The sequence below is a fragment of the Ixodes scapularis genome, unplaced genomic scaffold (genome assembly GCF_016920785.2).
Source record: "Ixodes scapularis isolate PalLabHiFi unplaced genomic scaffold, ASM1692078v2 PGA_scaffold6__148_contigs__length_123643588, whole genome shotgun sequence".
NCBI classification, from domain to species: Eukaryota; Metazoa; Arthropoda; class Arachnida; order Ixodida; family Ixodidae; genus Ixodes; species Ixodes scapularis.
In genome coordinates this window covers 84,911,385-84,927,534 of record NW_024609881.1, presented here as the reverse complement: position 1 = coordinate 84,927,534, position 16,150 = coordinate 84,911,385, and the positions used below count along the sequence as shown (strand labels likewise).

The window sequence follows — 16,150 nt, the reverse complement described above, 5'->3', positions numbered from 1 at the left end:
TACTCAAATTACTAACTACTTTGGAAATATAGTGCTAATTTTGCTCATCACAAAATTTTGAGCGCAGAAATAAATAAGACGCCGGCAAATGAAGTGGCATTTCCGAACAAGGGTCACCCTCACATTCCGTTCCCACGCACTTATACTCGGCAGCCGTAGAAACTGCATCACGGGCGTCCTTGGGCCAAGGTGTATTGTGGCGACGAGCAGCCAAAGCATAACACGGGTGCGCACGAACGAAGGAAGAGATGCTTAACAAGACTTGCTCGCGTATTGGCCTAATCCGGTAATTCACGCAGGCGCCGCGCCTCCAGCTGCAACCGTGAAAGACGGGGACACTCCGAGGGTTGTAGTGGTTTTCATGTTGTCTGCCTTCAGTGAGTTCTGACTCGAGCAGTTTTGGGGTTCCATGGGAGGCGTCACTGGGATGACCTCGCAGCTGGGCACCTGTTCGCATTGTCGCCTCGTCGTCAGCGCATACTTCCTTGCGAAGCCAGACTCCCTCGCGCACAAACGCAGACACGGATCCTTCGCATCTTTCCGACCTTCCACGGCAGGGGGACCTCCTCTTTGTTGAAAATGATTTACTTGTCTGGCGTGTCAGGCGCATCAAGTTACCGTAGTCGCCGGCAAGAATTGCGAGTCACCCTTGGGAGATGCGTTTGTTGGACCCGCCTTAGCGGCGAGGTATACATCGTTTCATCTTCTGTTAAACCAAAACATTTTTTTTTTCAGTAGCGTAGCACCGGCACTGCGAGATGCACAGTTGTCCGGATGATCCCATCGTCGTGGCGCGGGACTTGAACCCTTGACGGTGAAGTACACTCGCTCAACGGTCAGTCATAACGATCCCTACTTGTCGAAAAAAGAAAAAAAGTAGGAGAGTTAGTTAAAAAAAGACCCTCTAGCCGAGGCAGACATCACATGTTTAGTCATGGACACCGAAGATGCCAACACTTGCCTACCCGACCCTGCACAGCCTGTTCCTGAAATTCAACGCTGCTATTCCATTCAGCGCGTCGGTGGAACGCCTTTTTAGCCTGGCTGGGGACGTTTTCAGGAGGAAAAGGGGAAACCCTTCGATAAAAACTTTGAAAGTCAATTGCTTTTGCAAGCAAATAAACTGATTTTGGTGAAAACGCGAGCCATAAAATGACTGCATTTCATTTAGGCTCGCAAGGTTTTTCACAAATGAAAACTACTGTTCATTTTGCTACCACAAAAATATAAAAAAGTAACTTCGAAAGTAACTTCAAAAGTAATTCGCTACTTTTTTACAGTAGTTAGTAGTTTACTTAATTGCTATTACAAACTCATAATTTCTACTCTACTCCAATTACTTTTGGCGTCAATGCTCAGTAACTTAGCTACCTTTTTTCAGTAACTTGTACATGTCTGTCTCTCGGTCTTATTCGGTCGCAAGAGTGTGAATGAGCCTTTATAGACAGGGTGTCCGTGTAACATTTTACGCAAGACCTAAATGCAATATGAACGACCTGACCTAAATGCAATATGAACGAAAATGAGATGATTATTCATTTTTACAGGTTAACCTTTGCATTCATCTACCAGTCAGAGCACCAATCTTCATAAAAGGAGAACTAAGACACTGTCCCATTCCACCCATTATCTCACTGTGCCATTCCTCCCAAACTACCTTGCACGCAGTAGGTTGCCAATTGTGGCAACCCCCTACTAAGACATCTTTTCAATGTTAGTTCGCCACAGCCGTTGGCCAAACCGTTCAAAAATAGAGCAAAACAAATTCATGCTACTTACTTTTGAGTGTCAAAGTGGCAACCACTGCATCAAATCGTATGCACCACGTCAAGCAGGTACGTCATTAGAGTTGAAAGTACCACTACCAAGGCGTCGTCAATCAAGCAGCTCATCAACTTTTTAGAACTAGGTATTCACTGAAGAAATATGTTGACTGTCCCTCTCCTCCCACCATTTTTCCCACTCTCCTTTAATCTGTTGGAGCAAAAAAGAAACCCCAAACTACCTAAGCCGTAGACTTTCTAGATTTAACCGAAAAACATCAATAAAGACCCCGTCGGTGTCCAGAAAGCACCGACAAACGTCTGTTGACGTATGAAGCCAATTAAAACCGGTGTAAACACAAATTTCCGGGAATGTTCTCTCCATGGTCGCCAACAAAATGAGAATGGCAAGGCGCGTCCTGCGAACGTCTGGCCACCAGCACTCCCTCCGTGCCTTCCGCCTTGCTTTGACTGTGCGCACGCGCTCAAGGTGCACGAAATGTTGAAGTGTTGTCGAAGGTAGGGAGCTCGCACTGAAGGCAGGACAACTGGAGCTCCTCCCTGCCGCTCTTGCCTTGTCGGCGACCATAGCTGGAACTGTTTTTGTAGAAACACTCCCCTCTTAGACTCGAACCCTCGGTTTTTAATAAGGCTCTCTTCAGACAATGCAACTTTCACGGCAATTTCGGTGTTGCTGGCGAGTTGTTGCCTAGTTTTCCCTAGTGCAACACAAATTGCTCGAATTGCATCCGGCTCGAAACAGAAACAGACGACTCGGAGACATTTGAAGCGGCAGCAGCCAATCAGGGACGCGATATCTTCACATTGCAACCCTAGCCAGTGATGATGACAACTAACGACTTGTTTCTGGTGTGAAATGGATCACTTTTGGGTTAAACCGTTTCGGAAATGCCATTTAAAGGTATAAAAACATGTTTATAGAGCGTAACTGTGTGTCTAAATTGTGCGAGAAAAATAAAACTTAATGACGATAATGGCAGATCGCAGCAATTGGTTGCTGCGTATGAACGTGAGAGGCCCGTGTTGCTGGTGTTGGAACGTCAAGTTGCTGGGAGAAATTGCCCCATCTGAAGTGGGCCTAACAAGATCCTTTCACCAATAACCACGGTTTTTTAGCGTCGATCCGAAGCAGATCACCGAAACACGCCGACATTTGAAAAAACGAAAAAGAAATGAACACCAAAAAACATTTGCCGATTTCTCGTATTAATAAACGGTGGAAAATCCATGGCCTACTTACAACAGGGGGTTTGTGTTTTCTACACTTACTGATAAACCCCTAAAACTATTAACCCCCGAGCTAGTTTTATAAAAAACGGGAGATAACCCCGATTTTGATAAACTGCAAGTGTTCGCGTTCATTATTTTGCTTATGTTGCCATGGTAAAAAAACTTGGAGCAGGTGCGCCATCGAGCCACTTATGGATGGACAAACATAATCTCGTGGTTTCGTGGCCATATGAATGCTGTCACACTTAATATGGGCGAAAACGACAGTGTAAGGATGTCCGACGTTATGCGCAGGATGCAGACCTCGCGCCTTCTTCTTGTACAACCGGCATACAACTCGGTACCCGGACAGGGAGAACATCGTTGAGATGCAAGACGTGCTTCCCCAGCTCCTCAGAAACATCTTGAGCGCAGCACAGGAAAAAAAAGGTGAGCAGCGTCGTACTATTGCGCGTTCTCTCTGCCTTGGGTCAGCTCAAAAACATACTTCTAAAATACCTTAAGCATTAGTCGAAAACGCCTCATTATGGAAGAGGTGCTTAAAAAGTTTCTCATTTTATTTCTCTTGAAACATATTTCTAAAATAAAATAAATTTAACTAAATCTAGCAAACCAATTAGCATGAAATAAACGTAAAAATATTAATGGTGTAGAAAGTTGTAGTTATTCCTGCGGCCTGGAAAGTTGCATTAGTGCGCAGTTGGGAAAATAGTTTTTTCAGCCTCCTTTCAGATGTGATTTTTTCTCAAAGAAACCAAGGAAGTATTTCACAAAAGTATGGCCCATCCCATTTTGTGAACTTGTGTTGCTACCTCGTATAAAAATTTAACTGAAAAGAAAAAATAGACATGACACCCCTCTTACTGTCCTAATCTGAACACATACAATATAGTTCATATAGTTCCAATGAAAAGCTTTCAACAGATGCCATGTTCAATTTCTCTGCTTATTGTGCATGTTTTGTTCGCTTTCGAGAGCAATGACAAACTGAGCTGCCGAGATGATATGCTGGGCCGTGCATTTGTAAACATTGGAATTGTGTGTGCGCCCATCCTTGTACCATCATCATCATTGTCTCTCTCCTTTGTGTGTGCATGTATGCTTCCAACTTCACTTCTTTCTGGTGCAAAGCTGCCTTTACTGCACTGGGTGTAGCACGATTGCCCCGCGTGCAGAATCCCCATCGCAAAAGCCCCGCGTCGCTAGCCCCTCATTTCAAAAACCCCGTGTTCAGTTACCCCGTCCCGTATTCCCCCCGTGCCAAAAGTGCCATCCTTACTGCCCCCATCCCACCCTCTTCGCGCTTCAACCAGCATTGTTCTATGTCTTAACCTAATCCGTTGAGGGTCTACAAAGGGTATTTTAAGTTAAAGAAACAACAAAATAAGGTTAACTTGAACCGCAAAAAAACTTTGACATCGGGGGCTTTCGTGCACCACCCTCTGCTCTCTCTAGTTGTGTAATTTTTCTTTTTTTTAGGTGTGCACGCTAAGTCACTACACTTTTATTATACTTCTCAGGTTATACCTGAGAAGTGCCTCTAAGTACCAGCATGACGAGCTTACCACAGCTTTTTTAGATTAGAGTTCTGGTTTAATGCTTGCAAGCATTCAAAAGTACAGGGCGTCCCCCCAAAAGATTTACAGGTTTTTTTGTTTTGTTTTTTGCGAAAATAAACTATGCGTCGCTGAACGCTCGTTCTCCGCCTTAGTGTGGCCCTAGCGATGCGAACCAGAAAGTGCCGAAGTTTCAAAGCTAACCGTTATCTCTATCAAAAGTTGTAAGTGGTTTTCTGAAATTTTCAATGGGAAAATGGCAGCCGACAGAGCTCTCGAATTCACAGACCCGAATTACGCCAGTTGCCAAAAACGGGTAAAAACGTGCCCTATTTTCCCATTGAAGTTTTCAGAAAATCACTTACAACTTTTGAATGAGATGACGGTTAGTTCTGAAATCTTGGCATCTGCATCAGACTGCCAGCGCTACATTTGGACGGGGAATGAGCATTCAACAACGCAGTTTCTTTTTAAACTAGGAAAAAACATTGTAATCTTCTTTTTTTTTACGGCACATAGTAGAGGGATTTTTGATGTAGTAAAAGTCGTGTGTGTCTGAACACTCCAGATGAAGTCGGGAGACACAGGATGTGTGTATTAGCATGTTTTAAGCTGTGCTGGGTGAGATTTCCTGAAATTTTAGTAAGGTTTTCGTGAGATTTTCGTGAAATTTCATGAGATCGTGAGATTTTTTGTGCTCAAAATTGACATCAAGGGCTGCTAAATTTGGTAGAATTTAGAGTGAAATATGCAGGTTTCGTGTCTAAACTTAGCATGACAGTGCATAAGTGTAGGCTAAATTTAGCGTGTTGCTACCGCAGGCTATGGCTGAAGCAGTCCTCTGCGTTTCTTTGGCGTACCTTCCAGTGAGAGCTGCAGTCCAAACTAGGAATGGAATGTGAAGTTAAGGTGCCATACCGCGAACCATTTTTTTACAAATTGAAAAATAACAGAGCTATTGTGGGGGCCGCAGATGCAGAAGAGGCCAAGTTGGGTGTTTCAGCTCATATTGTCTGCAGGGGGTACATGGTTTGCATTACACTTATTGGGGACATTTTAATGAGACCCGTGCCCTGTACAAATTTTGTGTAAAAAAAATAACTACCGTAAAATACCGAGCAAGCGCCCACTCAAGTATGAAGATAATTGCGAAAATTGGGGAATGAGCGCTTGTTAGGTCATTAATTTTACCTATATATCTACTGTGCATATTTTTTCAGATGTTGCAAAATTTTGGGGTGGGCACTTAGTAGGGAATGGGCGGAGGCTCGGTATTTTATGGTATGTGGCTTTTGTCGAAAAACTGCAATATTTTACAAGAAATTCGATGTGTTTTATGAAGTTCAATTATCTTTGAATCTTTATATCTTACGTATGAAATTACTAAGGACCGGTTATGATTGCGAAATGGGTCGAATATGCATTTGAGGAACTCCCCGCAATCCAAAACGGCATAAATTTGATCACACTTATGCTGAGAAGTAGGCCTAGCCGTCTCCCCTCCGTCGCAGTCTTCTGCAGCTTCAACGTCTTACAAAAACTTGTTTAAAAAAAAGATTTTGTTGTTTTTTTCGCGGAAGAGTGTTGCTATACGTCTGTGGTAACATTCAGACACGTTTTCATCTTTATGTAATTTTGGGGCATCTTCACAGTTTGCACACAAAAATATTTGTCCTTAATATTGGTCTATCAAAAGGAGCAAATTAGCTCATTTTACTAGGCTCTTTTAAGTGTGTTGCCATGCCCTATGTGTACAAGAACAGGCTTTTTTTCTGCTCGTGCATAGCACCCAAAGCTTAAAAAACAAGTTATGTCAAAACTAACACCAGATTTATAAAAAGAAGACCGAGCCCTGATAAATTGTAAAAAATTCATTCACCTATCGTAAATAATGAAAAGAATGTTTTTCCCCTGGAGCATGTCTGCTTGGAACTGACCTTTTCATAACTATGATTTTAGAAAAAGGTGGTACTAATGTAACAGTCGCAACTATAGTCCCTGACATAGTTAAGGAACGTGGGGCACGGCAAGTCCCATGCATTTTATCATCAATCTGCAGCCGACGAGATCGCATCATTAGCCAATAAGGATGATGGAGACCGAATCACGAAGCGTGACGCTCAAACGTAACAAGCCACGTGCCGCGTCTCTCGAGCCGTAAGCGTCTATGACAAACTTGAGCGTGTCTCCCTCTCGATCGCTGCAGTCCACATCTGCGAGACTGACCTCGAGCAACTGGAGCGCTGGAAGATGCCCTTCAAGCCACACCACGACAACAAGGTGACGCCAAGCGGGAAATCTGTGGTCGGCGACCAAGGTATGTGACCGAGATCTCTCGATTTTCGCCGGGCCTCGGGATTACGGTAGATTCTCGTAAATTGAAAACTTGAATTGGGACAGCTCATTTTTGTCTGAGTGCACCGCTTTTGTGAATCGCCGGTTCAGGAGCTTTTCGCGTGGAAATCTGCGAGCTTGCGCTAGAGCGAGTGCTGGTGCTTTCCCGACCGAGGAAGCTAGATCCTGTTGCCACCGTCGAGCTGCAGTGACCGGGCTCGGGCTCCCCCAAAGTTTCTTTTGTGCCTAGTGTGGCTCATCTTTGGCCCCCAAGGTCGTTTCAAGAAACTTCTTCCCTCTTCTTCCTGGTTTGCTCGTTGCTTCGTCCTGGGAATCCTCATACTCTGTCTTCTACCAGGTGCATCCAGTTTCTTCCAAATTGGTGGACTGATTCTTAAACAATATGCGCTGTAGAACAGGGGTAAAGGGAGAGGAACACAGGAGACTTTGTTTTGTGTCTCTCTCCTTTTGTCCCTCTTTTATGGCACATATAGTTTAAGGATCGTGCACCAACTAGCCCATCTCTCCATTTTAAAGTTGGATTAAGCCGAGGTCTCATTTATTTAGAACGTGGCAACTAGAGTCACTGAACAGTTCCCAGAGTGCCAGCTTCATTTCACGGTCGCGGTGCTGAAACTGATGGCTACGAAATGGCTGCCTCTGATGGCTACAAAGTACTATAATGCGTTGCAACTCAAGAAGGTAGGCCGATGGAAAGGAAGACCGGGGAAAAGGAAGCTGACAGAACGTCCTCCTTTCTCGAGCTGTCCGTCTGCTTCCTCCTCCCCAACCTTCCTTTCCCTCGTCCTACCTTACTTCTTGAGTTGTAGCGGACTATAGCTGCATCAGTGTCACAAAATGGCTTCCTCCAGTAACTACAAAATGGCTGCCTCCAGTAACTACAAAATGGCAGCCACCACAGTAGCAGCAATGTACAAATAAAAATTTTTTTTTCCAAAAGTAACATTTTGGTGTTTAGCGTCTTGCTCTCGTTGTTTATGGTTACTGGGATGTGCTTAGTGTGCACTTTTCTGGTTGTACATAAGGAACTTGGTATAGTGCAAGAGTGTTTCCTGTGCTTCATTGAGCTAAACTATGCTCTACCTCTAGTTTGCTTCGCTCTATGTGCGAGCGAAGCTGAGGCCACAAGCACGACCATGTAGCCCCGGACAGTGCTTGCACTGCACAAGCACACGTGCTTGGCTGAGACACTAAGAGCCTAGAGCTCGCTCCTGTACCTTCTGCTATGCTCACACTTAGGGTGAAAGAGAGTATGATATCAGTAGATCAGGGGGATGCTCACTTCACTAGCAGATACGTAAATGCATGTGCTCTTTGAAGATTACGCATCCTCAATTAGCTATCTAATAAGAGACTGCGAGCCATCGTTTTCTTTAAACTGAGTTTCAGTGAACTGGGAGTCTTTTTAAACAGTGTTCCCTCAGACGGCTTCGGCGCAATGAGTGCCTTCCATCACATACTGCAGTCGAACCCAGATATATTGAATTCAAAGGGGATCTTAAAATGGTTTGATATATCGATAATATGATATACAAAATAATTCTAACTTAAGCTTCTGTAGAAATTGCCGCTCGTGTCTGCTAATACCGAAGGCTGCGACAGACGGGACCTTACCGATTAGAGCCTCTAAGAGCGGCTAAATGCAGTAGAGCTTAGTTGGTGAAGATCACAAACAACGTCGAGTTGACGTCTGCCACAACCTCCACAGAGCGCCGGCAACAAGGCACGAAAATAATAAAACAAAAATTGAAAGAAAAAAAGCCGCATAAAAAAGAATTTGATTTATAGGATAAAGTTAAGCAAACAACAAAAAAGAAACCTCACTAAATTCAGGCAGCAAAAAAAGAAAGGCAAAAAAGAAAAAGCGTGCAAAGCAAAAACGGCGAAAGAAAAAGGTATACAAAGATAAGGCCTTCGAAGTGCGAATGCAAACGTTGTTGTCAACACACTCAACTTGACGAAGACTTTTTTTTTTTTTTTGCTTAGCTTATTTTGGGGCTAAGGAGTCGCGCAGCGACAGTGGTGTTCGGGGAAAGAGCGCACGCTACCGTTCCAACTGCGGGCACCCTCTACCCTCCCTACGCATGCAGGTGCCCTTCCCTATGTTCTTGCCCTACCTCCACTTTTTGTCTTTTTTTTACGTTTTTACAACTGCTCTATTGCTGCGTATCCCCGTGCGTGTATGCTGGCTTGGCGGTCCGCCAGCCCACCACGCAACGCAAGTTATGTGCTCGCTGCAGGCGCAATCGGACCGCGGGAGAAGGGGCGGGCCTCCGTGCTTTGTTCGCTATATCGAGTGTTCTCGCCATGGGAGTTTGATACAGAAAAGCAACGCTCCTATACAATTACATGTGATTTTCAAGGGGATGTGTGGACTGTTTGATATAAACATTAATTCAAAATACCCAGGTGTGATATAACCGGGCGTGGCTGTATACTCTTGCAGGTTGCTCCTCCCACAAAGTCCTCCTCTCCAGCATCCACTGTGCTAAATTGGAAAGAGTGGAGGGCCTTGCGAGGCGAGCTTGACCTGCTTTTCTTAACCTGCAACATAGTATACATCCTTTGAATCTGTGTTGTTTGCATGTTTCGACGGTGGGAAGTTACCCAGCGCCATCTGGTGTCTGCAGACTCTGCACTGCAGACGAGAAATTTTAGCCAGTGCTATACATGTGCTAGCCTGTGGCCTTTGACGTGCATGATGCAGTAGAGTACTACTATATATCTCTTGTCTTGCGTGTGTCAGTGCGCAGGTTAAGGAGGAGGTTCCCGGGCCTGTTCCAAGGACAGTTCAATGCCAGCGACTTCGTGGTGGGCTACACAAGCCGCGAACGAACCCGGCAGACGGCGGAAGCCTTTCTCGAGCACCTGCTATCGAAGCAAGGTGAAAGACCCGAGTTCCTGCCGTCACCGGGCTTAGGACGGTTTGCTCACCACGAGCAAAGCGTCGATGCGTCCCGTGACTGCAAGCTCACGTCATGGTGGCTCGGAAAGCATCTCTAGTTATAGTCAGATTCAAGTCAGACTCCCACCTCATTACCACCAGCCGCCATTTCTCCTTGATGCACAAATGGTCTGCTATCGAGGCACACGTAACGTTGATGTTTCACATAACTTGTCCCGGCTACTGCCTTTCCTGGCTGCAGCGGAACAATTCAGTGCCATGATTGTGCGGTGGTGCTTATTGTGTATATCTTTAACTTGTATTCGGCCGCGGTGTGCTTAGCGTGCGTCCGATACTGGCCACACGCTAAAGTGCCTTCGAACCAGCAACGAAATATGTCACAGGAGCCTCTGAGTTGTGCTTCAGGTTTTCATGTTCCTGGTGATTGGTATTAGAAGCGCCGGCAAAAGGAAGACGAGTGGACGCAGGAGTCACTGTTGTTGCGGAGCCCTAGCTCAACGGCTGCTGGAATTTCCATAGACTGGCAGACTGCGGAGCGAGCTACAGCAGAAAAGGCGTTTGCTTCATCAACACCTACCACTGTGCCACTGCCGGGGTTATGGCAGTTAACAATGTTACCCACTTGTTGACAAAGCGGAAATCAAGAGGACAAAAAAGTTTAAGGCGCTCGCGTCATCTACCGTATACAGAAAACATTAGCGATTGTAAAGGCAGATCTGGGCAGAGTAACGCAGTCTTAACGCAACACCTTGACGGTCATGTTACACCACGACCTAACACCCAGCGTTACTAGGTCTAATAGTGATATCACATGACCTTACGTGGCCCGTCATATGTCACTTGGTCAGGTGAGCCTTGGTGACACCAGTCACGTGAGCCATAGTGGCATCTCGCTAAATTCAAAGGGATGTGAGCCCACTAAATTTAGCTGACGATGGCACTGCATGGCTATGGCAATACAACACAAATCCCAACTTCCGTTCAAATTACAGGAGGACACTTAAGCTTCACCTTTAAGACCAGAACGCAATAGCTACGCATAGACCCCCACTCGTTCCCAAGCTATGCAAGTGTGTCTGCGTGACCCAGTCGGTAGCGTGTCTGGCTCACAACCGAATGGTTGTGGGTTTGTATCCCATCTAAAATTCTTCAAATTTTTCCTTTAAGGCAAATTAATTACTTTTTTTAGGTGAAACCATTTGAGACATGTGGCGGCTTTGAATTCACATTACGTGTCATGTTTTAATCACTTCCATTCCACGCGTGATGCCACTATTCATGTGGGCGTTGCGGGTTGTTTGAAATTTATGCGTGAGGTCATGTGGCTGTCATGTCATGACCCTATCAACCAATCCTAAGTTTTCCGGTGACAGCGCCGCCTTTCTGCGAAACGAGCTCTTTAATGCTATCGCATTAAAATATATTCTGCATTAATAAAGATGCAGTAAACGTGGAAACTGGACACACGTGGGCTCCCAACCGACCTGTGACGTTACGGTTCTGTTTCCTGCAGACTTTGATGCCATTAACTTCGGGCCACCCCAGGACAGCCTGCTGCAGTTTCACAAGGAGTGCAACAAGCTCATCAAAGTGACTACCTACTTATCTCTTTAAGCTTGCGCAGTAGTGGCAGCTGATGGACTTTAAAAGCATGCATGTTTTGGAAAGAGCGTTAGTGGTATTCTCGTTGTAGACACGCTTTCAGCTGCTTGGTTTCTTCCTTATGCACCACTGGAGTGTCTTCTCTGATTAGGTTTGCCATTACTATGGTAATTTTATGCTTAAAGGGCAATTCTGGTCAATAGTTTCGAATTTTGGATTACAACTGTTTTCAGCTCAAGCAGTGTCCCTGAATTACAAGCATAATTAGCTTTTTCCAATATTGTGTGTAGTTTTATAAATATTGCAGGCTCAAAGCTTGATTTCAGGTGTCTATGGCAATACTGAAACTACCATAAAGTTTCGACAGAGCACCTGCCCCCGAGAGATTGCCCATCCTGTTTTTCTGACTAAATATCTGTAACTTAAAAATTATAAACATTGCCCACCCCCCGATTCCTGTCGAACGTTACGCAATGTACGACGGGAATCGCATCTGCCTCGTGATTTTCTGTACCGGTACGTCTGATAAGCGAGTTCATAGCGGGTTCTAGTGTTTTTGTCTGCAATCTGCGTGCGTGTTATCAATTCCTGTAACACGCGAGTTCATCCCACGTGTATATTGCATCGTGCAATACAGTTTTCTGCTGCGTCCGTGATCTGCTGTATGCGTTTCCGTGACATACAAGTTTTCAGCAGATTCCCGTTCTTTTGTCCGCGATCTGCGCAGGCGATTTTGATTCTTGCGATAGGCAAGTTTGTAGCGGGTTCCTGCGTGTTTAATGCACCATAAAACTTGAATCTGCTGCGTCTGCAATTTTCAGTATTTGTTTCTGTGAGATGCAACTCCTTGGCAGGTTTCAACAGGTCCTTCGCACCGTGATACGCGAATCTGCTGCGTCCGCTACTTGTAGTATCCTTTCTTGTGGCACAGGAGTTCGTAGCGAATTTTCGCGTGTTTATCGCATCGTGAAACGCGAACTTGCTGTGTCCGCGATCTGCGGTATCAGTTCCTGCGTCACGTGGTTTGTAGCGGGTGCCAGGGTGCTTATCATTACTTTTTGGTAGGGTTTTGCTGTGGCATCACCAAATATAGCCCACCCTATGTTTTTCACCATTTATCTCTTCATTTTGGGTGGGCGTTCTTTCGGAACTTTACGGTATCTACTAGAGAGGGATGGCGACACTGATCATCAGCCGTACAGCCGCAACGTGACGTTCCCGTGGTGCTGCGATAAGCAGTACAACGTGCAGAATCGATCGCAGCTCCACCTTGACGTGACGCCACAGGGGTGCTGTGGCACGGGTCTTTCGGTATTCCTTGACTAAAAGCTAGCCTGCTTGCCACCCGCTAAAAAACATCTGGTCGCATCTTTAAATAAAAAAATGGAAGACGTTTACAATTCCCTGTAATGCCGAATTAGAGTGCAGCTCCTAAAAAGGAGGAGGAGGAGAGGGTACGGAGAGGAGGGTATGCCCCTCGCTTCCCCTCCTCTCCTTCCTTCCTCCTCCTCCTCTATCCTCATCCTCCCTCCTGCTCCTCCCCTCCTCCTTCCCCCCTCCCTCCCTCGTGACATCACTCATGACCCTTGTGAAGGCCTCATGAAGGTCACGTGAAAATTATGACCTTTACTGTGAACGTTGTGACCTTCACGAATGACCTTTGTGACCTCACTCGTGACGTCATTATGGGAAACGTCCCATAATGCAACACGCAATTACGCCGCAGCTACATCGCTCAAACCAGAAACGGGCACCTAAGAGCTGCGCTCTAAAACGGTTTTAGTGGAGTATGCTGCTTCACTTTGACGTAATATTTCGACTGCAATCATATTTTGTGCCACTTGAGCAATACGAGTCATCAGTGGTGTCACAGAAGGGAGGGGGGGGGCCCAAGGGCAGCGCTCGGGCGGGATGTCGCTGTTGTGGCGGGCCACGAGATTGCCCTGGGTGCCGCTGGCCCTAGTGACGCCACTACCAGTCATTTATTTTGCTTTCATTTTTGACCGGAGTTGCCGTTTAAGAAGCACAGGGTGTGGCGAGTCCGGAGCATGTCATAATCGCTCCGCAGTCGAGATTGCGGCACTGGCCGATAAGAACGGCCAAGGACGAATCACCAAGTCAGACGTGAACGTAATAAGCCTTGCCATGGGTTTTCTAAGAAAGTACACAACCTAAGAAGTGTAAATTATTTCTTAAGTCACTTTTTTAGCAACTAGTGTATCCGCTTTCAGATCAGCCAACGGATGTTGTCGTAAAGTTTCATTCCTGTAACGAAAGTATTTTCGAAGTGGTAGATTTAAAGGGCCAGCCAACCTCAGGAGCCACGTAAGCACAAAATGTGGAGGTCAGTCGACCTTGAAAAAATTGCCCCCGGTGCCAGGGATTGAACCCCGGTCACTGGCGTTGAAGCCGAGTGTGCTGCTGACTGAGCTATGGACCCAGCACACAGAAATTGGAGGAGCAGAAGCAGGTGGTGTGAGAAAGTGGAGAGGGATGGAAAGGGCGAGAAAAAATAAAAAGAGGAACTGAAACAGCAGTGTAGAAAAAGCATGCTGAGCGAGGAGTAGCGGAAAGGCCAGTAAAGTGCACTTCCGCTCTCTTGGTGACCCAGAAAATTTGGTGCAGGGGCTTTGTATCTGGGTGGCACTGAAGGGAAGCACACTTAGTGTCACAAAGAGACAATAATGTGACGTAATGTGTTTCCGTACAAAACCTTGTTCTAGGCTCCGTCAATGCCAGGCACTGAAAGACTAGGGGTCATTTTTACCCTAGGCACCTCCCGAACTAAGGGCACCACCCACCCAATAAAGCAGCAGTATTTAAATGCCTTCGGCCGAATGACCAAACATGCAGTCGTTTTTTTCCGGAATAAATTATTTCCAACAAGCCGGCACCTTCTAAAGTGAAACTTTTTGAACATTCCAACGTATTTATCTCGGTTTCAGTTTTTGTCATTTAAAGCTCGGCTCAGGAAAACTATCATTTGATAAGGAACTGATTTGTTGAGCCAGTTTTTGGAGTTCCTACACTGAAATTTTGTAAGGAATGCATCTGTATTTTTATGCTCCTTCGTTATGAAAAACTGCAATATCTTCAGTCTGATGCACGTAAAAAACCAACATCTTTTGTTTTCAGTTTTTGTTTTATTAAAAATTATGTTATTTCTGTAATTTCTCTCCACAGCTGCATGACATAGGTGTTACACTGTTTGTTTCCCCAAAAGAACCAGCCATTATCATTACTGTTTCTGAAGTGTGGTGGGGGGGGGGGGGGGGGGGGAGGCAGTGCTTATTTTAATTACTTTTATGTAATCCTTCGAAGGATTAATTTCATAACTTTAATCCTTGCACAGCAACCTCTTTCAAATTGTTGAATTGTGCCCTGCAAGTTTCATGCAAATTAGACTAATAGTTCAAAAGCGTGCCTTTTCGAGTAGCACCTCCCAGTGGCTATATCCTTTCAAAGTTCCCCCTCACTTTGAGATAAGAAACAAAAAGGCTACAATCATTGATGTGATGGTGGTAGTGGTACCGCTCTAGTCTGCAGACTTTTGTGAGCCCACAAAGAACAAAACTCCTGTTTAAAGTTTCCATCGCTACTTGTATGATTATTGAGTTATCGCCGACTGAGCTACCGATACATTAAAAAGCCGTCTGAGTTTTCTGATTGCACGAGTCAGTGAAAATATGAAATAAAGAAATTCGGGAATTTACCTAGGAAGCTTGTAGATTCTCGCAGTGCATTTACTCAAACCCCCCGAAGGTTTTCCCTGGCTTCTCCAGGTCACTTATATCGGCACGGAATGAAACGCGAACATGGAGCGCATGGTTTTCGACCCACGCTGAGTCACCTACAGACGCAACACCGAAGGTTTGGATGCACTGAGCAAGAGTCTAACACATCGAAGGAGGAACCATCTTCTTGCAGCTCCCATCTGGTTCAGATGGTGCAGCATCTAGCAAAAGCCATGCACCCACTGTTCGCGTTTCATTCCGTGCCGACTGTACAATTTGAGGATTTTCCTATTGATGAGCATATCTGGTGTGGTAGTGTGTATATCAAACAGACCAAATTAAATTATGCTTTGTATCATAGTATGTGTGGCTTCATTTTGAAATCTTGGAATGCAGTATAATACCACTCCATGTCATTAAGGCAAACTTGGCTTTCAGTATTCAGCATTGCAGAGAAGTCAGCTGTGAAGTCTTGGGGAAACCAGGGCATGCTTTCTAGATTTAGATTTACGTGGCCATAAATAGATGTAGGAACAAAACAACAGTTTTCCCGCCGGATTGCAGGAAAAGAAGTCCACACCGGTGGAGGTCGACAAATTTGAGAAAGGACCGTACATGAAGCGACTCCTTGACACGATGTCTTGGCGTCTTGGATTCAACGTCACCCGAGGTGAGTTTTCCTTAATATCGAGTGAAAATATTAGTTTGTAAAACATTCACAATGTTGCCAAACCTTTAGGTCCCGACATACTATATCTCAAAGCCCTTTGGCAATATGTGACAAGATGTAGCACTCGCCGTTTCCACTGCTATCTGTTGTGTAAGTGCCTAGTCTTCCCAGAGAAGCTTAAAACCAACAGCAGGTGTTGTAACGAAAACATATTTGAAAGCAGCACTTGACATTCGCTCGCTGTCACTTGGGTTACGGTTATGCAATGTGTACGTCATCCAGTTTCTACAACCCTGAAGAGATGCGATCGATGA

General features: G+C 45.3%; 1 protein-coding gene across 3 annotated transcripts in view; it reads left to right on the top strand.

Annotated features, from left to right (window-relative positions):
- Positions 1–16,150, top strand: part of LOC8028712 (multiple inositol polyphosphate phosphatase 1) — a 50,223-nt gene that overhangs the window by 21,313 nt on the left and 12,760 nt on the right. For all 3 annotated transcript variants that reach the window (XM_040210420.3, XM_029993854.4, XM_040210418.3), the window contains exons 3-7: positions 3,309–3,443; positions 6,777–6,887; positions 9,672–9,809; positions 11,344–11,420; positions 15,731–15,836. In XM_040210420.3, the coding sequence (XP_040066354.1) occupies positions 3,309–3,443; positions 6,777–6,887; positions 9,672–9,809; positions 11,344–11,420; positions 15,731–15,836 (567 nt within the window). The remainder of the gene's footprint in view (positions 1–3,308; positions 3,444–6,776; positions 6,888–9,671; positions 9,810–11,343; positions 11,421–15,730; positions 15,837–16,150) is intronic.